General features: G+C 36.7%; 1 protein-coding gene across 14 annotated transcripts in view; it reads right to left on the bottom strand.

Annotated features, from left to right (window-relative positions):
* The window catches only part of CLASP1 (cytoplasmic linker associated protein 1), a 279036-nt gene that overhangs the window by 64495 nt on the left and 189985 nt on the right, over window positions 1-24556 (bottom strand). For 4 of the 14 annotated variants that reach the window (XM_036253618.1, XM_036253619.1, XM_036253620.1 and 1 more), the window contains 6 exons: window positions 21707-21814; window positions 19549-19575; window positions 17119-17286; window positions 11005-11112; window positions 2740-2843; window positions 609-632 (listed from right to left, as the gene is read on the bottom strand). In XM_036253618.1, coding sequence (XP_036109511.1) covers window positions 609-632; window positions 2740-2843; window positions 11005-11112; window positions 17119-17286; window positions 19549-19575; window positions 21707-21814 — 539 coding nt within the window. The remainder of the gene's footprint in view (window positions 1-608; window positions 633-2739; window positions 2844-11004; window positions 11113-17118; window positions 17287-19548; window positions 19576-21706; window positions 21815-24556) is intronic. The other 10 variants (XM_036253629.1, XM_036253628.1, XM_036253626.1 and 7 more) reach the window with 6 other exon arrangements.

Raw genomic sequence — 24556 nt, 5'->3', positions numbered from 1 at the left:
CCTGTAGACTATACTTTCTCTTGCACTGAATATAAATAAATACAGCAACAGCTAAATAAAATTGATAAAAATTTGTAAGATACAATTTAAGAGAAAAACAAATAGTTATTGGCTTACACTGTACAAATGTAATTTTCTAGTAATATGGCTTTTACTTACATCCCAAATAGCTCAGGACAATTCTGCCTTATGCCTACTTTCCCAGCATAATTAATAACCCCCTTCCACTCTCAAAAGTATGATCACCTTACTTATACATAAACTAGATCTCTAAAATAAGAAAAATGTCGAATATATCCATTCATGAAATAATAACGACATAAGAGTAGACACAAATGGGGTTAAATAAATAAAATAAAACAAAACTACTGGGAAAAGGCGCAGAGCTTGACATTCAAAATAAATACTAAAACAAAGAAAACAAAACAAAACAAAGAGAGGTGGCTCACACCATACTAATAAAAGCCTCACCAGATTCAACAGTATCACAATTCAGACCAGAATTTCTATATTGTACTACGGTTTTTGTTGCTTTCACTAGCTCCTAAAGGAAATATACTAGCAACAGAAAAAATAAAATTGTAAAACAAAAGGTAAAGCACTGGTACCTTGCTCCTGGAGTCTCCTAACAGCTGTAGGCAGGAAAATATTGAAGGATGGGGAAAAAGCATAGAGAATTATGTCAGAAGCATATGTGGGGATTGTTCTTGCAACAAAAGTGTACAGCAAAACATATCTTAGCAAACCAAAAATACAGGTTAGCAAGCGATTCATATCAAGTGAATAATAATAAAGAATGCTTTCATAATGATATTTCCTAACCTTCCTAGACTTCTTATAAGACCTTCTGTGCTTGCTGTAATTCTCTGCTAAAAGCTCCCCCATGCCCTGGCCGGTTTGGCTCAGCGGTTAGAGCGTCGGCCTGTGGTCCTGAGAGACCCAGGTTCGGTTTCCGCTAAGGGCACGTACCTCGGTTGCAGTTTGTCCCCGGCCCTGGTTGGGTTGTGTGGATGGCAACCACTCGATGTGTCCCTTTCACGTCGATGTTTCTCTCTCTCTCCCTCCCTCCCACTCTATCTGAACAAAATATGAAAAAATGTCCTCGGGTGAGGATTAAAAAAAAAAGCTCCCCACACCACTGAGGGACATCTCTAAAGTCACCATCAATTCGGTAGTCTACTGCTATAGCCATTCTGTCTGTCCCGGGGCCTCTATCTTGTGAGAGAAGAATTATGTATCATTTTGCGCTTTCTCTTCTGAAGCTGGACAACTGGAAAAAGCAAGCAGTTTAAACAAAAAGTAAATAAGGTAACGAGAGTGTAAATGGAGCTAGAGCTCAGAGAAAAGGCCAAGTCAAATAGAGCCTAGGCTTAGACTCCCAAGTCCTGCTCTGCCTTCTAGAACTTCGTACACAGTCCCTCACACAGTTCTTTAGAGAACTAAGGAACTCCCCCGCCTTAGCTGGAAGTTCCATTTAACTACGGATTGGCACATCCATCATTTCCCACCCCTCTGACCTCCACTTCCTGGGGTCTCTGAAGAAATAAGAAACAGAATCTAAATGCTGCAACTTGGAAGGAAAAACAGCTTCACAGAATTCTGTTCTAGCTCGTGACTCTTATGTTAAAGGTATGATTAGAACAAGTACCCTCAACTCCAGTTATCTGCCAGAAAAAAAGGCCCTCCTACATACAAGGCTGATGAAAGAGCTGGCCAGGCAGCCCTTGGTTTCAGGGAGAGCATTATGACAGCAGCACACTGTTTGGTCATAGCCGCTTGTCAAAGAAAACTGACTGGGCAAGAATAAATGAGGGAGAAACAGGCACAGGCAAAAGTCAGAATCACTGTGGCCACAGACTACAAATTTTGATCACACAAAAATGGCTAATTTAAAACTTCAGGGTCTGAACGTAGGCTATTTCCTTAGAAGAGGATAAATCTTCCAACAGCACAAGCACAGCCAGAGATCAGAAAGTTCTAAAGAATAACTAATTTAAATACGGAGCACACAAACCAAAATATGCAAGAGGCTGTGTTCCTACTTGCTGAACTGGATCTTTAACATGCAATTTGACCACAAACAGATTCTACTAGGGGCCTTTTTGCTATAACCATAAATGAGGGTAAAAACCACTAATCACTTTATATTGTTTTTTTTTTTTAGATATTACATTATAGTGATGCAAAAACATACCCCACCAGTGCTTCATATTCTCAAAGGGTTAATCTTAAATTTGGGGAAATTTTCCTTAAATAAAACTTACAAACTCATTTAAAAAAACACACACAACAAACAAAATTATCTGGGACTAGTGTAGTAATGGAATAAATGCAGATTTTTAAACCACAAACTCTATTGCCCATTATAATGATTTGTTTAGGTTATGCCATCAAAGCTTGTAAAGCAATAGAAGCAAGAGAATGGGAAAAAGGAGATGCTGAAAAGAAAAGAAGAAAAGGACACCCAGTAACATCAGAGAGGCCCAATGTCATCACAACATCCTTGATACTCAGGCGTGCAGAAGATACACTTGATGCTAATAATTTCTGTAAGGCCAATTTTCACTATGTACAGAGAAAAGTTTACGAATAAAACAACAATATAAATTTACTCAATATTTACCCAATTTTAAAGAGTGTCAAAGATGATTTAGTAACCTGATTTGGAGGCAATTTTCTGTTAAGACAGAATAATGAGGATGAGTACATCAAACAGACGACACACACCATGATTCTTACCAAAGCATCAGCAACAGCAGCTTCAAGATCTGTACTTGTGCTTAAAACACGCATGGCATTCACAGAACCAGGTATTCTTCCTGCCTGGCCAAGCCCAAACCGGTCTATTTAAGAAACAAAAGCAAAAGATATGTCACTTTAATTTACATTTTCTTAATTCTTTGCAAGGGTTCCTGCCTCTTCCCACCTACTGAAGAGAGGCACTGAAAAATTTCTAGTCACCTTTAACTACATTTGGCTTGTAATTTTAAATACACTTGTTTACCAGTGGCAGAGATTAGGTTGCTCACACTTAATACCATCGTGCCACAAAGCATCCTGACAATTGAAATGGTTCTTTAATAATATTTTATTTTTGAAAGGTGCTGGGACATGGGGGAGAGAGTAACTTATTATAGAAGGGGGCTGATCTATGAGTTGAGTTTTTCATCTATTCAGCACTCCCTCTAGACTCTAGAGGCAAGTAGCCCTGAGGTTTACTCAAACTAATTAGAAAGCTTCAAGGTTTGACAAATGAGTTCTAATGCAATGTGCAATAAAGTCAAAACTTGAAACAAATGTAGTCAATGGATCTCTGTGCAAATTTTTTTAGTGTCACTACTATTTAACTATTATTAATTAAACTCAATTAATTTTAAGCATATGTTCATCATTAATTCCTTTATCACCAAAGGTTAATTTAAAATCAATTTATTAAAACTCTTTAATAATCATCACAAAAAGCTAGCATCTTCACTGCAAACAATTAATAATTCAGATGCTATTGTACACATTTTTCCTGAGTCCCTCAAAGGATTTTTAAAGAATAGTCTTTATACATGTAGACAAAATGGATAAAATCCAATGGATTTAAAACATATTTTACAGTTCAAACAAGTATACTAAGCTTGCTAATGATCATGGACAATGAAAAATAGCTTTTCAAAGTTCCTTTAAATCAGCTGACGAGCCTCCCTTAAGAAGTACTGAGATTTAAACTATAATAGAAGGTCCATGTAAATTATTTTTCACAAGTGTATTACACTACTTTCTTATTTAAAATGCTAAGATATAAAAAAACCTTTGGAAGAAAATGTTAAGATAAAAAATGCTTTCTTTTTATTAACAAATAAGATACTGGACAGGGAAAACCTGTTACTAGCCATATGAAGCATTTAGAATAAAAGGAAACCTAATACCTGTTTTACATAATTGATCTTTCCTATAAAATTTATATATAGATATATAACACTAAGTATTTTAGATATGTAACAAACATTGCCTACAAAACTGGTAAACTTTAAAAGTGAAGTGTTATTTAGCTTTTTTAAATTGTCAGTTTCAAAACAATACATCTTCCATCGCCACAGAAAGAAAAAAAAAAATGTAAACACTGCTAATCAAAAAAGTTATACAGTCATGAATTTTTATAAAGAAATAAAAATTGTATGTTATACTACCCCCTTTTTTAATGCACTTGCTAATCATAGTGAATGTCACCTTAGCCATTTAAGGCTATTTTAATGTGCCATATAAACTAAAAGAGAAACCACAGAATTATATCTATATATTTATATAGATATAAATTATCAGTTGCAATATAAAATAAGTATAAATTTGAGATTTATTGCGTACACAGTTTCATAAATAATCTTTGTTCATTTTCTCCCCATTAAAAAAGGGTAGATAGTAAGGGATTTATGAGTAAAAAAATGAAAGTAATTCAGTTAAAAGCCATTTAAAAATTACCCAGCATGAACTTAAAGTCTACATAAAATTTTTAAAAATCAGATCTCATGCCAGCAATTCTTGCTCCAGGGATAGTAATGATTTTTCAGACACAAAAATTAAACTCTAAGAACAATGCAGTTTTTCTTATTTCCCAGATGCATACAGTTTTGTTATACACAGTGACTGCAGATCATTCTACACATATCATGGATAATCTGAAATCCAAATCTTAAGAGGTCTGGATCTAAGCAAAATTATACGCTTTTTATTTCAACCAGAGCAAAATCTGTTCTACATTCTCACTGCTCTGATACTATTATGAAGCTCCATTTTCCAAGAGATGGATACATATGACTGTATCCTAAGTCTGGTTCACAACCTTCAGGGGAATGGCTAATCAGAGCATATATTTTAAAAATGCATAGCTGGCTTCATTTAGAGAGAAATAGAGAAAATATCTAATTCAGTGAATTGGTCACAGTTGCCACCTGTGAGTTAGTAAGAATGTGTCTTATTCAAAACTATAGTCATTAGGGATTGTTAGCATATCAAAATGATGCCAGTTAAATCTGGCAAACTGATATATTATTGTATGCTTACTTTTGCCCCAATGGCTAACCATTGAATTTTGGGGGTATTGTCAAAATGGGGCTGAGATGGAATATTTGGGGGTCCAAAGGCTGCAAAAGCTACCACTGGCCTGACTACATCATCTGAATCATGATCTTGTTTTTCCATAGAAGTTTTAGGACAATCCATTTGTTTGTATACATATAAAATTATTATACATGACATAATTTGGTAACTAAACAGTACCTCCAAATTAGAACTTGACACTAATAACTAACATTAATAATTACCACTTTATTGGGAGCAACAACTTTGGGGATGGAAGACTCTGCTGGATGATACTCACACCCCATTCCCCACAGGGACCCTTCTGATACCTAGAGTTTGGGTTGCTTTCCTGGGGGAGGGAGCAAAAAGAGGGTGAGATGTGTTTCCCCATTTTTTCTTTTTCTTTTTTTTTATTTGCTTTGTTTTAACATAAATATGAACACTGGAGAAATAATGTTGTCAAACAGGCGATAAAGCATCTACGGCCTAGTAACAGAACCATAAACATTCAACAACTTAAAAAAATAAAAGCACGTTGGGGAAAACAAAATGAGGTGCATACATGCCAAGTGCTAGCCAACACTGATGAAAATAAATGTTTAAATGAGTGTGCAACTAGAACATATGAAGAAGCCGAGTCATGCAGTTAGCACTTGTTCACCTGACTGCCCAACAGATTCAGCAGTGGAGAGAGCACTAGTGGACCTGGAATGACGTCGAGAGGCTGCAGGTAAAAGGAACGGTAACACCCACAGGATTAACACAGAAGAACCCGAGACAGAAAATGCCACAGTCCAAAGAAAATGCAGGGACTGCTGCCAACAGGCCACGTTTTCTCATGGAAAGAAATGGTGCTAGATATGAATGGATAGCAAGTGCCAGTCCCCCAATTCCCTGGCAGCCTGCTGGCTCTCACACAGCTATTAAACACACAGGCACAAGAAAGGCACTCTTTAAAGTGTTTCTTATGCATCAGACTCCAGGATGATATTCACGCCATGAAGCCTCTATCAGCCATTATGAAAATATGCAACATGAAGAACATCAGGAGTCACAGAGCACCATCTAAACCCCAGAGTAAAACAGCAGGAAGATGGGTTAACTCAGCCCACAAGATGTCTCATCAGTATGTGATGCATATGCAACCATGCACCAAAAACAAAAGCATAGAATTCATAATGTTATTTCAACAGAAACAGAATGAAATCACAAGAAGGGGGCTCAACAACTAGAATTCCATTTTCCCCAAACTTTTGGTGTTCTGTTGCATGAATATCCTAATTAATGAAATTACTTTTTAGTTATTGAAATTTAGCTTTAAGTTTATGGACTTCCTTGAAGAGGCATTTGCAGTACTATGGTTGAGCACTAGCTCTGTAATACAACTGGGGACAAATTCTGGTTTGATCACAACAAGCTGTAAGAACTTGAGCACAGTACTTAACATCTCTGTGTCTCAGTTTCCTCATCTGTAAAATGGTGCTAATAACAGTACCTACCTCTTGGGAGTTCAAGAGAATTAAGAGATCATACATAAAGCACTCAACACAACGCCACGCACAGAATAAACAGTGGTTAATAGCCATCATAGTGGTGCTGGTGGCGGCAGTCATAGTTTAAATTCCAAATGACATTTAAACATTAAATATTGTTTTATTAGCAAGTATTCATAAGAACTATATTAATGTATCAGCTGGAGGAAATACATGCTAAACTCCTTCCTCATGTGGAGACAATACCTTTTAGGATTATGAAATATAGACTTGATTCAAAACATGAACTTTTTTGACCAGAGTGCCACACAATATATGACTTTTCTTTACCCCAGGAAAACAAAACCAGATCATATGCTGCTATTTGTTACTCTGAAAATATGATGACTGCACCACAGAAAATCCCTCAGTTTAACAGGTAATGCCAAGCAGTGCTACTTTGCACACATATATTAGAGCACAGCATCCTGTACCTTTTAACATTCAGAGTCATCAAATATCAAAACCTAGTCAATATAATTTTATTTATTAAAGATCATGTCACTTTATGAAATGCGCATATTTGTAGTATATGTGGTACTAAACAGCAAAGGCTACCTGGGTCAGTAAGGACACATTTTTATCAGCTTACAAAAAAAAAAAAAAATTAAAAATTCATAATTCCTCAAGCAGCACAAAAATAAATAAGCAATCTCTAAAACAGATACTATAATCACTTTACTCAAATTAGAAAGACTGCAAAATATTTTGTAAGACTGAAGCAAAACAATCATTTTGTTATACAAACTTATTAGTATTGCTTAATAGTTTAAACCAAATATAACTTTTAAGGGATACATAATCTAAGTTTCTTATAAAGCTGTCCCTTGATTTTATTTCAATAAAATATTCTATAGTAAACCTGTCATGTAATGAGTCCTTTGCCACGATCTCAGTCAATACCCGACAATAGAATCCAAGGTGAACCCATTTATGTCAAAGCCCTACTTACAAATCCTAGAGCCCTTAATAGCACTTAAAACTTGTCACTATAACCATAAAAATATATATTCATACCATTAAAATAGTCCAAAACAATCTTGTGATTAAAAATGCAAACTTAAAGCCAATATATAATCACTGACACATAATTACTTTCACCTTCCATCCTTTCTGGAAAGTGAAGGTTGGCTGTTTCAACTGAGGGACACTCACACAAAATCTTACTAATTTATAAAGGGAGAAGAAAATAATTATTTAAGTGAATAAGAAAAAAAAGAAAACTTCACATTCTTTGAAGGGCTTAGTAAATTCCTCTGGGGACAACTACTTTCTGGGGCTCATCTATGAATTCCTAGGTCCTAGCTCCAAACCTTGAAATCACAATTCAAAAACATCGCTGCCCTGGCTGGTTTGGCTCAGCAGTTGGAGCGTCGGCCTGCGGTACAGAGAGACCCGGGTTCGGTTCCCGCTAAGGGCATGTACCTCGGTTGCAGTTTGTCCCCGGCCCTGGTTGGTCGTGCGGGTGGCAGCCACTCGATGTGTCCCTTCACGTCGATGTTTCTCTCTCTCTCTTCCTCTCTCTCCCTCCCGCTCTATCAGAACAAAAAGTGGAAAAATGTCCTCGGGTGAGGATGAAAAGAAAAAAAAAACAAAAAACATCGCTAAGCACTTTCCTTTGCCTAAGCCTGGAGAGGCCTCACACACCACGTTTAACACATTTCAGAGGAACAAATGAAAGACATTAAATTATCAGAACTGCTTTCAAATGAGGCAAGGTAACAACCAAGCTTTGAAGCCAGACCATTACTTAGCTGTATGACCTTGAGAAAGAAGCTGAATCTCAAGTCCATTTTGTCATCGTAACAGAGGGATAATACCCGTTCCAGAGGGACCTCAAGGGTTTATGCCTATCGACTGCTGAGAATGGTGCCAGGTATACTTGAGCACTGTTGTTCTTGTGGAACAAAAGTTTTATAAACAAATTTAACTCATGGAGGGGGAAAAAGGCATAGTATAAAAATTCATCTGAAAAGATGTACCACTGCCCCTGAACACAACAGAAGACGTGCTGATGCTGGAGTCCCCTGGGAAAGGGAAACAGCTGCATCCATACCTTCTGCCTGGCGGAAGCAGCTCTGCATCACAGCACCCTGGGCTGTCAGAAGACACAGAGCAGATCCACTTTCACCACAGACTGAAAACAGACTAGATCCGGCAGCTCCAGGGTGAGGAATATCTGGCCCCAGGGCCGCTTCAGGCCCTTGAAATCAGTACCAGCTAACATCACATGCATCACCAAATGAGCCTGACCAAATATAGCGGGCTAAATTTTAAGTTGATAAGTTTGTATGGCCTGCAAATGATGTTATAAATATCCATTTGGCCCTTGACAGAAAAGAGGTTCAACAGTGCTGCACGACTGACCTGGTCCACAGACCACATGCTGGATTACAAAGGCTGCATCCACGGACAATAACAAAAGTACCAGGATGTGTCTGAAATATAAAAACTGAAATGCCTCTAGAGACTAAGTACACAACAAACAGACGAAATTGTTCACTTATGTAATACATCTTTCTAGAAGGTCAAATAGTGAGCAGGATGCATAGAAATAGAGCCTTACCTTAAAAGAAAAAATCAACAGCTCATTCAGAAAAGAAATCCTTTCTGCCACCCTTGACTGGCTGGGAATTCTGAGCTAATGCTTCAGAGTGCCGTGAAAGAGCTGCCGCGTGCCACGTAAGCTGCCCCAGTGGGTGCTCATGCTAGCAGGCAGGTACAATTCCTCACAAAGGCATCTCTCACTAAGACAGATGAGCCATTCATTATCTGTTACCTGCTCTTCCTCAGAACTTCATGAAGGATAAAGGGTCATAAAATAATATATCTAGACTTAGATTATTGATAATGATTGGGGAAAAAAGATACTGGGAAGAGTGTATGACATTAGAAGGCACTAGAAACAACTACTAAAACCTTATGCTTTTGACATTTTTATATTTGAAAGAACAATTAGTTGGATAATCAGAGTGAAATAAAAGACTCCTGCTGTCCACAGTTCCATGTAACAGCTTCAGGCCTGGACTTCATTGCTATAAAATGATTTCTACCTGCTGTGCTTATCAAGAAGAAACATACAATTGTACAGCCCTTCATATAATAAAGAACTAAGACACACTGCCTGGCCTATGTGGCTCAGTGGTTGAGCATCGACCAATATACCATGAGGTCACCAGTTCAATTCCCAGTCAGGGTACATGCCCAGGCTGGCTGTGGGCCTGATCCCCAATGGGGGGCATGCAGGAGGCAGCCAACTGATGCTCTCTCTCATCGATGTTTCTATTTCTCTCTCCCTCTCCCTTCCTCTCTGTCGCTAACATCAATAAAGAAAAAAAAATCTAGAAAGAACTAAGACACAATTACTGAAGAATACCAAACATTTTTTTAATGTAAAGTATGTGTTGACAGATGTCTCTGGGGACTAATAATTTGTACTATATAGAAAAGTAATTTGTATGTCCCTATTACAGAAAGGCAGAACTATTAAAACTAAAAAGAAAAGGTAAATAAAATGTTCTATAAAGGATATATGTTTCTTTTTGTCTTGTTTTCCTGAATCCTGGACAGTGTTAAAATATAAATTCTGGATATACGAAAAACTGAGGGTGGGGTGGGGACTAAACAGCCCCAGCTGGCACCTGGCTAGTAATCTGAGGTACCGTGTTTATATCACCCCATGGCCACCAGATATTGTCATGTTTTGTCCATTAGGTCACAGACGTTAAACAGCCTATTGAGCCCAGGAAGAATGAAAATATCTAATTAACAAGAAACATCATGAAGTTTTGCACTATGCTGCATACCTAAGCAACTTATCAAAAAGCTATTTTTAGACTGCTTTGAAGAAAGCTTTGAAATGACTCAGTTAACAAAAGCATGGCTAACATCTTCATTCATGCCGCTTTTTAAATTAATGTCATCACTCTAAAACTAAGCACAGTTAGTGTCCTAAACATTATTGTGATTTTACTGTTTTTCCTTCTTTGAATTGAATCATGTATGGCCTAATCTCTGGTAAAATTAACCCCAAATTGTAGAAATTCAATGAGTAACGATAAAGTCTGCATTAACTCTACTTTTAAGCAGCCATGGACTTGGGCTGAGCTTCATCTTATGTTAGAAATGACCACACAGATGGGCTTGCCCAGCAGCGAGGGGCCATACATAACAGCAGCACAGACTGAAGTGAGGCCTTTTCCTCTAATATAGAAAAACTGGAAATGGCTGGAACTCAGGCATGCAGAGGGGGACAACAAAGGGTAACTAAGGAAGAGGAAAGAAGAGAGGATCACGAGGACAGCAGAGGAGGAAAAGCAGGTCATTCCACCTGGCAGTGTCCGGGACAAGCATTTGGAGCAGGGAAAGGACTCTGCTCCGAGAGCCAGCGCCTCCGTGTACTCACCCAGTGGAGGGAAGCCCCGAGCAGGGCTCGTATCTCGGCTGCTCTCACGGCTGGTATCGCGGCTGCACCCCTGACTCATGCTGGGTCGAGGGATACGGCTGCTCCGTGCTAGTGTGCAGCATGAGGGGTTTCAGAGAAGGTGAACAAGTTTAATGAAGACAGAAAAACTCACAAAATGTCAGTCACATTCTATTCACGTAATCATGACACTGGCGACGCTGTGAGTCCTGACGACTGAGCACCTGTCCCAGCTACATCTCCCTGACAGCCATCGGGAGAAGGTCTGGACAAAAACCTGATTGCTCAATGCCTCAGGCAGCTGTGAATTCTGGTATGAAGGTGAAATAACACCAATACCCTAAATGCAAGAAATGAAGAGAAAGCTTGCAAAGAGCAAACTGGCTTCAGAAAATAAAAGCTCGGTCTTTTAGAAAGGATCAGTTTTTATGGCTTTAGCAAACTTCTCCACAGGAGGATAAAGGACCAAAGTCATTTTCATGTGCACTGGGTTCTTAGAAAGATACCTTAATTTGGATTAAAAACAAAATAAAGGTTCTGGTCACTGAAATCCATGAACTTACCTAATTAAGAGAGTTCACTCGTCCTGGCCTGGCCTTCCTTACAAAGAGAAGTCACAAGGACTGACACAACTAGAAAACCTGCACACTCGAGTAAGTGTGTAGATGGTTCAAACATATTTTATTATCTGAACCAACAGACAGGAAGAGTTGGGACTGCTATCTCTTTTTTACTGGTCCCAACGTTAATTCCTGCTTTTTCTATGGGAATCCAAAAACCTGCCTGTGGCCCCCACTCAAGCGCCTTCACTTATCCAGCCTTACACCCGTCTACTAGTATATTGACTGACAATTACAATATTTGTGTTAGAAGATCCCTCCACTGAACTAAAAATGGCCAGTTATTTTAGGATTATCTATGGATAATTTTATGACACTCACATAATAAAACACTGAAAACATGGTCACATGAATAGCCGAGGTCCAATATACCTTGGCTATAAAAGCTCAGAAAAGACCATTATGCCCTCATTTTTCATTTTAATTTGAGAAAACAGAAATATAGCTCTGGAAGAGTATTTGGAAACAACCTGGCATGCTGAATGTGTGCAACCACTGATATAATAACTGATAAATATTTCCATCTTGAGAGAATCTATTCTTCTGGACTGGGTAGAAATGCCTTCTTCAGAAATTTTGGAAAAAATAAACTTGATTCACTGATGTAAAAATATGGCTGATTTCATATCAATGAATCAATGAGCATAGTCTACTGTTTTAGAGCAAAGGTATATTTATTGCATGGCCAAACCATAACAAGAATATCTTACAAACCAGAATTATGAAGCCCCCTGAAGAATACAGAGGAGAAAAACCAACTAACTTTGGATTGTGGTCTTTCTTAGGGCTAGAGTTGAATTTGACCTTGAAGGCATGAAGCAAGGAAAGAGCGAGCATAGGAATGCGATCTGAGCAACAGTCAACACAGCTGCATCTGAAGTTGTCTAGTAATCCCTGAACTCTCCTCTCTGCCATAGCAACACGGAGTTCTGAGTTCCCATTCAAAGTAGCAATGGCTGTTTAATCAGCGATTTTGATAACATTCTAAATAGCTCCTACAGTGAGGGCAAAAGCAGCAGGGGCTAAATTAAACTCTTAAAAATCTAGGGAGTATCTGCTGACCCCACCAATATATGACAAGTTGCAAAGAACCTACAAAGCAGCACTGCTTATCCTCAGAGCATGGATCCCGCATCTAGTTTAGGAAATGACCTCTGCGGTGCCATGCTAACTCACTGACTCAGCCACTGAGCCTCTCCTTAGGAAGGTTAGGAAGGTACAGTAATGTCATTTAAAAGAGCAAGGTGCTGTGAGATAAGGTACATATGGTGAGTACTTCTGAGGTCCCTGATGAAAGGCGCAGATGGAAATCTTATCTATTGCACTGTCTACTCCAAAGCAAACAGTCAAAAGTTTTTAACATAGGCTATACTTAGTTGGGCATTTCCTTATAGTTCTTGCCTGATGACTTCTGACATTTTACCCAGCTCTCACTCCTTTCCTTAAATTAGCACACATGCTATAGCAACCGGAAATCCCTTCTCTCTCCCTGCTTTGTGAAGACAATAATGAGTGTGAAAAGGGATAAACAGATATGATCTGAAAAAACAATGTGCATAATTATTAATGAGGTTTAGCCTCCTAGTACTTCATCCAGAGAAAAAGAATTCTGTTTACAAGTTTGTACAAATTTTCCCATACAGTTGCCCCAAACCTCATTAAAGTACATCTAGTTGTGATATCAACAGTTCAAATGTTAGAAAACTTAAAACACTTATAATACCACTTTCCAGACCAATCTAAAAGGAGGATTTAAAACAAGTATGTAAATAAGTTGTTTTTACAAGGACTAATTAACTAAGTGGTCACAACCAAAAAACAATATACCAAATCAACTTCTTTTTATCGAGTGCCAAAAGTGAACGTTCTACATGAGAACATGGAGGAGAAGGCATAACTAAGCGGGAAGAAATGATAAAAACATACTTGCTACTTGAACTTTCTTAATGCAGCATATTTAGGTAGCTCTGGCGTTTTGTACATACATGAAATGCTAGGAAGCCTTGAGAAACCATTTGATTGGTTTTCATTTCTTGAGAGACACTTCATTCATTCCACCTTTATAGTGTTTTAAGTGTAATCCTGACTTTTGTCTTTTAAGGAAAAATTCTACCGGAACTTAAGCAGACGAATAAGAGGAATACTGAAAAGAACCAGAAGACATGAACTATCTCTCTAGTCTAGATATTGTTATGTTTCAGTCTTGCACACAGTAGTCCAATTTAACCACTGAAATTGATTATTAATTTTTCATTCTTTCAAACTATTTTAAACCAGAGAAACTGAAAACATTTTAAATATATACTCAGAATGTAAGCTGCAAAAAGTAAAATCTTCCTTTTAGCCTTTTTAATAGATGAGAAGAAAAAAATCCAAAGGCAAACTTCCAAAATATAATTGCTATATATATTAGCTATTTATGTGACTTTATTATTTGTCAAAATAGAATAAAATACAAAAATGAAATAATTTACAAATAGTACATTCTTCTATTTGGTTGAATAGTTTATGAAGGAATAAATTGCCAAGAAAAAAAGAGTACCAGGGTTTTATTGTTTCTCCTCTATTCTACAGGAATTACATCCTGTTTTGCTTAATAAATGCTAATGAAAAATGGCTTTGCCATCATTTTTATCACAAATGAAAAAAAGAAAAATTTACTTAAGAAATATTATTTCAAACAAAAAAACTATAGCTGAACCAAACATAATTTGTGGATAACAAAAAGTAATTCTCAGTGCAAATTCTAAGCCTAGTTTAGCTATAATTTAAACTATTAATTAGTTTGGGAATTATATAAAGTATTCTTAAGTATTTTGAATATATTTAAAGTTGCTATGCAATGAACAAAATATTTACACAAGCATATACTCATTATATACTAAATGATCACAGAAACATACAGTCTATTACAGAAAAATGCTAACATAGCTGACACCCTATAAAATGTAATCTCTAATATTACCACAGGCAGAAATAAGAATGTATAATTTATTCATATATGTATCTTTATATCTGTGTATATGTGCATATTCTCATACTATGCACACTATGCAGATGTTTAAATATCTTTTAAAATCAGAATTTTATGTATGACCTCTAAGCTTGACATATAACTAATCCCCTAATGAGCATTAAGGAAATAACTTTCTTCAAAATCATGTTTCAAATAAGAACTCTTTGGAAGGAAATGGGCTCCTATTTAGTTCTTACTGATGGATGATGTTTCATAGTATCTCTTTTAAAAGCTTATTAAATGTGGTCTTTTCAACTATCCACAACACAAACTTTATAGTTAAGACCAAGGAATATCAGGTCCTAGAGTTATGATAGATGACTAAAGCTGACTTATTTTCCAATTTCAAGAAGGTAAAAATGGCACCTTCAATAAATATAAAAAGTAAAATTTCCCTCCCACCCCCAATTTTAAAAGTATGAAACTAATCTGGATTGACAAAATATCCTATGAACTTAAACAATTATCTATGAAAAAAGGACAGCTTAACCCTCACACCCAAATTTGAAGTCAAATGCATTTTCCAAACAAAATCAGATCCAAACACGTTACAGTATCAAATCTGAAATATTCCAGCCATGATTATTTTCCCTAGTTGTATCCACATAACTTGTTATTACTGCATCCAAATAACTTGTCAGCTCAGGGAACATAAAGCTGGTATTCTGTAGAATTAACAAAACCACTGCTTGGTTACACTTCTCACTTGCTTTGCAAATGCTAGTCAAACCAAATCCTATGCATTCTACTTCTTACACATCTGCCCCTGCCTTCTCAGAGCTCAGGCACCCTTCAAGGACTTCCATGAGCTGGATCCTAACATCCCCTCTGCCCTCATCTCTCATCCCACCCTGACAAACTTTCTTTATTGTAGTCAAATAAATTACTTGTGGTTCCCAGAATGCACTGTGCTCCCTTGTGTCTGACTGCTTCTGCACATGCTCCTCTCTGCCCTATAGCACCTTTCTCCTCATCTCCCCACCCTGACTAATGCCACCTTATACTTCATCAAAACAGGATCTATTCTGGGGACCCTCCCCCAGGAGGAAATATGCGAGAATTGGGGCAGACAAGGAACTGAAAACATTCCTTTTCTAGGACAATTCTTGCTTTCAAGTAAAATTGTTAACTGAGCAGAAACTCAGCCAGACATCTTGGTGTATAGGTATATCAAGTATTGTGAGATTCTGAGGACTTTCACTTCAGTGGGATCCAGCAGAAGGATCCCAGAACACCAAGTCATAATATTGGTCATACTCTATACATTGTCACCCGTAAGACTGCAAGCTATCTGAAGTCAGAAGCTCAATCTATTTCATTTATCTTCTAATTCTAAAAGTATAACAAAGTACTTAGCACATCACAGTAAATATTCAAGTAAAAGTTGTTGAGGAGATAAAAAAATAAATGAGAAACATAAGCCAATAAGACTAAAGAATACAGCACTCTGATTTCGCATTAATAGATTTTTACCCTTTGAAAGCAGGTAAAAACTATAAGAAAGAGTTTGAACACATTATTCAAAATGTATTACAAAAGACTTCTACCTTTTATATTAAAAAGGTAGTGTACAAATAAGATTTTAACAGAGGTAAAAGGTCTGTAAGCTGCTGAGAGTAATTCTACACACTATTATAATGAAACTTAACACTATAACATAAAAATAAATATTACATATTTAGTGTCTATCTATTCCTAGTTTTTATGTTTGAATAATACTATGTCAAAAGTAAGTATACAGCCCTGGCTGGTTTGGCTCAATGGTCAGAGCATCAGCCCACGGACCAAAGAGTCACAGGTTCAATTCCGGTCAAGAGCATGTACCTCGGTTGCGGTTTGGTCCCCAGCCCTGGTTGGGGCCATGCAAGAAGCAACCAATCGATGTATCTCTCTCACATCGATGTCTCTCCCCCCCACCCTACCCCCAGCCCCTGTCTGAAAATAAATGGAAAAATATCCTTGGGTAAGGATTTAAAAAAATAAAAGTATACATAATTTTTTACTATAAGTTTTACAATTAGGTTAAAGATCAGAATCAAAATAAATGTGGACCCCAGAAAATGTTTTTGAAATTTATATAGGTTAATGGCTACTTAGTGCTAATCAGTTTAAAAAATGAAAAGCAACATGGCTTCTAATTATAAAGTAAAAAACCCTGCCCATTCCAATTCTAACATTCTGCACAATGACTCTAAAACACAAAAGCACACAATGATACATTCTTATTCATTAATTTGCAATGGCAAGCCCCACACCTTCTTCAGTTACAGTATAACTGAAACCTGAACATGCCATAATCTTTAAAAAGCAGAAATCAAAATGTCTTTTGAACATGGGCAAAATGGCATCCTCAATTCAAAAACAGATCTCTATTTCCTTCATTAGAAAAAGTCGATAGATTATAACCAAAATTCTGACCAAGTTGGAAATGGTGGTTCCAAGGGTTTTGATAATCCTTACCTAATCCTATTCGGTTTGGACTTGTTTCTCGGCTACATCCCTGACTCCTGGGAATCTTGCTTCGTTTTTCTGAAGAGGGTGTCACAGGCGGGCCTCTTGAGGAACCCCCAGCAAGACCACTATAACCACTCCCCAACAATTTCCCTGGAGAACTTGACCGGCTGCCAGCTAAAAATGAAGCAAAACAAAATTAAGTAATGGATGTAATCAGGGAATAAATTATAGTAATTTCAGCAGCCAGTTTATACATTAATTTGGATCAAATGTAAAAATAGCTTTGCAGTTGGTGTTAGTACTTTTTTAAACTGTAGGAGCATAAAAAAAATCAAATTATTAAATTATCATAAAAGAATATACATAGAAGAATTACTAGTGCAGTGCTACAAAAATAACTGCAAAATTTCATTCAAAAGGGCAGGATGAGTATAAAACAGCCTCACTGTTCCACTGAAAATTTCTAGAAATAACCCCAAAGGCATTTATTTATTGTTTTTTCTTTTTTTCTTTTCTTCTGTGATGTTGATATGTCAAAAAAAATTATCATAACTGCTGGAAAAGTAGAAATAGAAACATAACAAAAAGTTCTTAAACATCAGTAGTAGAAAATCAATCCAAGAGAACTCCACTAACGTAACAATCAGAAGAAAGGGAAGAACGGGAAAGAAATAACTAGAAATATGATAAATAAAAATCACAAAATAAGATGGTAGAAATAAGCTCAAACATGTGAGTAATCGTAATAAATGTGGCTAGATTAAATCCACCTATTAAAAGACAAAGATTTTTGGATTAGCTTAGAAAAATAAATAAAATAAGGCCCTGGCCCATTTGGCTCAGCGGTTAGAATGTCAGCCTGCAGACTGGAGGGTCTCGGGTTTGATTCTGGGTCAAGGGCACATACCTGGGGGTGCAGGTTTGATCCCCTGCAATGGATCAATGTGCCTCTCTCACATCGATGTCTGTCTGTCTCTCTCTCTCTTTCTCTCTCTCTCTCTCCCCCCCTCCTCGCCCCCTCCTTCCACTCTATCTAAAAATTAATAGAAAAGTACCCTTGGGTGAATATTAACAAAATAAAAATAATAAAAATAAAATTCAACTCTATATTTTTTATGAGAGACAAACAACATACCTAAAACAACAAAATAGAATAAAACATAGCATTAAAAAAGAACAAAGGAGCCAGTGTGGCTCAGTGGATTGAGCGTAGTCCGTGGACTGAGAGAGGTCCTGGTTCAATTCCCCAGTCAAGGCACATGCCTGGGTTGCAGGCCCAATCCCCAGTAGGGGGCATGCAGGAGGCAGCCAATCAATGTTTCTCTCTCACATTATTGTTTCTATCTCTCTCTTCCTCTCTAAAAAAATCAATAAAAACATATTTGTTTTAAAAAAGAACAAATGATATTTTATATTGACGATAAAAGAATTGTCCATGAAGCTATAATAATCACAAACCTCTATGCTCCAAATAACATAGCTTTGAAATATAAAACATAAAGTAAAAATATAGGAAGAAACTGAAAAGGTTAAAATACTTCTCAGAAAGACTAATAACTACTGAAAAACTATTATGCCTTGCAGAAATTAACAGAGCAATCAGTCAAAATTATATAGATATGTATAAACACACCTCCCACATACACACATGCAACTCAACGGACTACAGATTCTTTTCACCTTTCCACATTTATTACAAAAACCAATTGTATACTAAGCCTCAAAAGAAATTTCAAAAATCTACAAAAGTAGCAATCATATAGACCACATTCCATGAGATGTATGTAATAAATTAGAAATTGAAAACAGATGATATAGATAGTAATTTTTTTTATGGCTAGTGGCTAGATCTCTAAACACCCATTCTTGTGGGACAAAATTAGAGAAAACAGTAAAATTTTAAGGTTTATACCAACACACCTAAATGGCAGTCATTTACTTAGATCATCTGCTTAAGTACAGAAAGCAATAAAACTCTAAAACATAAAGTTCATATTATTATTTACCAGAATAAGGATGAGCCAAAGGTAGAAACCTTGGAAATAACACTTAACTGGAAATCAAACACACACACACCCATCATTCAAATGAATCACTAAGGTGCATACTCACAAAAACTGATACTTTATAATAATGATTTAACTATAGTTTAAAGTGAAATTAATTATAAAAATCACCAGTGCACATCACCATGAAGAACCTACCTCATGATCTATCAATTTTGCCCATAAAATCTAAGCACACAAATAACCCTAAAGCTATGTAAAAGGAGAAAAGAAATCCATTTCAAACTCTAGTATTTGAACATACAGAAAAAAAAATGCAGAGAGATTAATTAGGCTTATAATACAGAAATTAATATTGTGCAAGGAACTTAGGGTGAGAGAGAATGAACAACAACAAAAAAAAAAAAAAAGAAGAAGAGAAATGGCTTACCACCAGCAGGATTAGCAGATCTGGATCCTTGATTATGAGAGCAGACCAAAGAACAGGCAAAAAGTGGATTAAAAGACAATAACACAATACAGAAGGTCAGCATGCAAACACATGTCTTTGTTCACAAACACATTAGCAAAATAGCTATTTTTTCTGGTTCTTAATTCCTCCTAGCCTACTCTTACACTGATGTTAATTTTATATGCCAAACTACTTAGCATTTATTTCTAGTTTGTACATGAAACACTTACAAATCCACAATGTGTGAGGCACAGTGCTTGGCTTACGGGATAGAGAAAAGAGTAAGATAAATGTCTGCCCTCTGGGAATACATGTGCTCTCTAGCTCCTAGTAATCTGTGAGAAGTGATTGTATGTTACTAATCTGTGTATCACTATGGTCTTAAACAGGGTTTACCATATAGGAAGTGCTCAATAAACACCAATGAATAAAGAGGAGCTATTAACCAGTTTCACTTGGGTGCCCGATGCCAAATCCTCAAATATTTAAAGTCTCAAATATTTAAATCTTCAAATATTTAAAATATGCCAGCTGTTAAGAGCCCTAAATCTAATATTAATAAAATCTATTTACTATTAATGCAGGACTCAGAATACTAGTATATCTACATTTGTAATATACATATATATATGCTCATATTTAATTCCTTAAAATAATTATTAAAAAATATTTAATTTCTATTCATAAGTTTAAGACCCAGGTTTGATCATCTGTTGATGTTGTCTCCTTTAGTAGAGGAAGTTTTAAGGGGGAGTCCCTAACACAGGGAAGGTGCAGTGTTTGCCTAAGACTGAATTAAAGCTCTATCAACGCCCTCACTCCAGAAGGAACCTTCATCTTCACCACCTCCTAAGCAGAGGACACAGATAGGGGCAGGGACCCTGCGGAGGCCAGTGCCAATACACACTAGACATAAAGGAAGAAATGTAAAATTCGTTCAACCCTCACTCTCTAAGAAAGGAACTAACGCTACACAGCTAAAGGGTTAGACAATACTTATTCAACTCAATTTCAACACTGAGTTGAGAGAAAAGGGACCATGACCAGAGTAGTAGATCTATGTGTGACTCCAGGCAACAATAGGGTTCAAAAGAATAGCCAGAGCCAGGATACTGTTCCCAAGGCCCAAGCTACTGAGCCACATCTGTACAATCTATGCTGTGTAGTGTAGAGAAGGAAAATGGGCTTCTGTGTCAGACAAACCTGGGTTCTCTAGTCTCACTGAAGGCAGCAATACAACTATTGCTGCACTTTCTTTTCAGAAAGGAGATAAGCTTGTTTAACGTAAGTTCTATAGTTATCAAAGGGATATGAAGGAGCTGAGAAAGGCATTTTAAATACTAAGAGAGAACCTAAGGTTTGGCCACAGACTAAGTGATCTCTACACAAGAAGCAGACACATCAGCTGAAGACTGCTGTGTGGAGAGAGCAGGGTAGTTCCTGGGGAAGGGGCACTTCTTTCCACACATGCACCTTGCCCAGGAAAACTCTGACACCCAGTTCCACTCTACATGCACAGAGAGGGAGCAGGGCACTCAATGTCACAGGCAGCTGGGAAGTGAAACACCAGGGCTGGATCTCAGGAATACATTCATTCCATCTATAGCTGCTTTCATGTGTCAGGCTAACAAACCAAGTGACGCGACATACACAGAGAAGCAATAGCAGAGGCAGGCAGCTGTGCAAAGTAAGAGCCCACACTGGCAAGAAGAAAGGAGCAGGCTGTGAAGTTAGAACACAGAGTTAGAGGGGAGAGCTTTTAATGGATTTTCTTATGAGCACTGGAAAGAGGACTTGGCATTAAGTCATCTCTCCAGGTACTGCTCTTATATTACACCAGAAGGATTGCTTATCAATAGAAAATGGGTCACAGTCCCGGTATGTTTCAATTGGAGAGGCTTGAGGAGAGAGGAAGAGAAAGTACATTTTAATTTTTAATGAGGAATGATAAATTTAAATCACCTGGATAGGAGACAAAAGTACACTTGAATACTCCCATTTTGTAAGCTTACCCAAGAAACATCAAGATTACTCACAGTATCTTAGAGCCAAAGAAATGGGTTTTTCCCCTGAAGTCAATGAGAACAGGCTGTTGAATAAAACCTAGATAACAGAGAGCATAAAATATACTTCTTACGCTGGGACTGTGAAACCACTTTAGCGCGACTGCGGCCTCGATTATCAGAAGGTATAGAGGCGACATTGGTGGTACTCCCAGAGTTTTGACGTCTCGTACGAATCCGACCTGGAGAATATAGCAAAAACAGTGTTTTCCATGGGTTTTCAGTAAGTGCAACATATTACAAGAAAACACCCCACACCATGAGCAAGGGGCACTGACTGGGCTACCTACAAGAGGAATAGGTCTTCCAGATGTGTGGTCCTGACATGTTTCCCGGTGAGCGAGCATGTGCATATGATCTGTGCAAACAAATCCTAAAATATGTTAAGGACCCTGCCTAGTTGCTTAGTTGGTTAGAATGTAGTCCTGATACACCAAGGTTGTGGGTTTGATCCCAGGCTAGGGCACATACAAGAAACAACCAATGAATGTATAAATAAGTGGAACAAATTGATATTTCTCTCTCTTGAGCTCTCTCTCCCCCCTTCCCCTCTCTCTCTCTTTAAAATCAATTTAAAAAATACATTACAAACTCCTAAGAGTGAGCCATGAGCCTATCAGGTGCTTATGTTTCAATTACTTGAGCACATTATATTTTCAGATGAGGAGATGATATCTATCTGAGGATTTTTTTCTCAGATTAGATTCTTTTTTATTGGCTACAAATCTGTCAAAGCTCCAGAATCAGAAAATATTACCTGTTGTATTAAAAAAAATACTATAGAAAAAACTGAGCAAATGCAAAATACTCAGCAATCAATAAAAGCTACAACAGCCTAGAGAACAAATGTGCTTTGATATGCAGCATGAAACTTTTATTTTAAAGCATGTATGCCCAAACATTTCTAGGTTGCAAAAGATAAAAATAAAAAATAATATTGAATATAATTGAATAATATTGACTATAATATTGAATGTAATTGAAAAATAAAATTTTTTGAAAAGAACAAATACTATGAGTACCTAGAGAAATGATGAGCTAAAAATAATGCAATGTTGTAGGCATTTATGAAAAGAATTTGCCACTCCTAGTAAAGCAGTCTGTTAACTCCAATTATTAAACCATGAAACCATAAAAATAAAAATAAATTCAAAAATGCAAAATTATTCATGATCAGACTAGTATGATTAGGGATTAAACTTATTAAAATTCAGGCATTCTGTGGTTTCAAAGGGGAACAAAATGCCTCTCCTGCCGCGATTCAATCAAAACAGCAATCTGATAGGGAAAACGGAAACCATTTGAACCCCCATTGGCTTCTTACATTGTTAAAAATAACTTCTACTTTATCTTCTGAGAAAGCTTGCAGAAAAGTAACTCAGAAAAAAAAAATCTTAAGGCTTAAAAAGGGTTCAAGAAAGGGAGGTAAAGAGCAATAAAAGAAAGCACTGCACTGAAAAAATTAAAACTAGAATGAATGACTTAATAGCAGTTTAAGGAAAGGCATACACAAATTCTACAAGTTATCCCATATATTATACTAAAAGTGTACATGTGTGAATTCAGAATTCTCACAACATATAAGTAATTATACCTATTTTACAGATGAGGAGACAGAGAAATGGGGATAATTAATTTGTCCCAGATCACACTGTTGGTTTGGATACCTGGGCCTGCCTGGCTGGCCTAAGAGTAAGGACTTTTTACTTTCTTATGGAAATCACTGAGCTAAAATCAGTCACCAAGGCAATGAGAAGGTGAAAAATGACTTAATCTAATTTCTTCTTTTAAATTTATTATAAAATATTTAAGTCACAAAAAGATTTTTTCAATGAACTTATTCAACTTAAAAAAATAAATCTTTGCTAAGGTCCCTGAATCTTCTACCTTCCTCTACATTTGGTGACATGATCCTAAACCCAGTGTTCACCATTCTCTTGCATTTCTTTGCATTTTCAATAGTACGTATAGTTGTATAACTGAGAAATAGATGGTATTATTTTTTTTTATTTTAAATGTTGTTAATGATATCATAGGGTATATATTTTCCCAAAACTTACTGTTTTGTTCAACATTTTTTTTTTTTGAGGTCACTTAGTGAATTGCTTTTTCTGTAGAAGGTAAAGGAGAGACCCATTTTATTTTTTCCATGTGACTAACCAATGTCCAAATCAGTTTATTTAACCCCTTTATCACTGATCTACAAAGCCAACTTCAACATCTACTTTACACCGAGAAAAATAGCAAATGAACCTAAGATTAAAATGTGAATTATGAAACCATAAAAGTTCAAAAGAAAACATAGAATTCCATTGTAATTTCTAGTGTAAAAGTTCATTCTAACCATGACTTAACGTTAAAAGCCATTAAAAAAAAAACAAAAAAAACTGATACATTTCAATAATTTTTAAAGAAATCCTTGGAATGACCAAAACAAAAGAATAAAACAAAAACAAAATGCTTGGAGCAAATTCATGAAAATGACAAATTGGGAAAAATAATTTGCAATTCATATGACAAAGAGCTAAATTCCTTAACATATGAAAATAAGAAATCAACCAATCAGTGGTGTGTTAGTAAATATTCAACAGCTGGCTGGGGAGGTCGGGCGGTGGGGGGTGGTAGATTCTGGTTCTACTGATCTAGTGTTTTGTAATTTTCCTGGTATAAATATTCCCATCATGGTCAATTTCAGGCTGCTGAGGTGACATCAATCATCTTCCAAAATTCCTGAAAATTTACAGTTGGGTTTCATGATGATTCAAGTGAACTCCAGCACACCATTACCACAACCCAAAGCGAGCAAAGGCCCAGGAATAGACAGTTAAGGGAGAGAGAAAATTAAAATGGATCTCAAATGTTTAAAATAGTCTTCAGCCTCACTCATAAATTAAAATGACATTAGCCCACCTGGTGTGGCTCAG

The sequence above is a fragment of the Molossus molossus genome, unplaced genomic scaffold (genome assembly GCF_014108415.1).
Source record: "Molossus molossus isolate mMolMol1 unplaced genomic scaffold, mMolMol1.p scaffold_m16_p_11, whole genome shotgun sequence".
NCBI lineage: Eukaryota > Metazoa > Chordata > Mammalia > Chiroptera > Molossidae > Molossus > Molossus molossus.
Note: the sequence above shows the minus strand (reverse complement) of the source record. Positions and strands in the feature narration are given on the sequence as shown.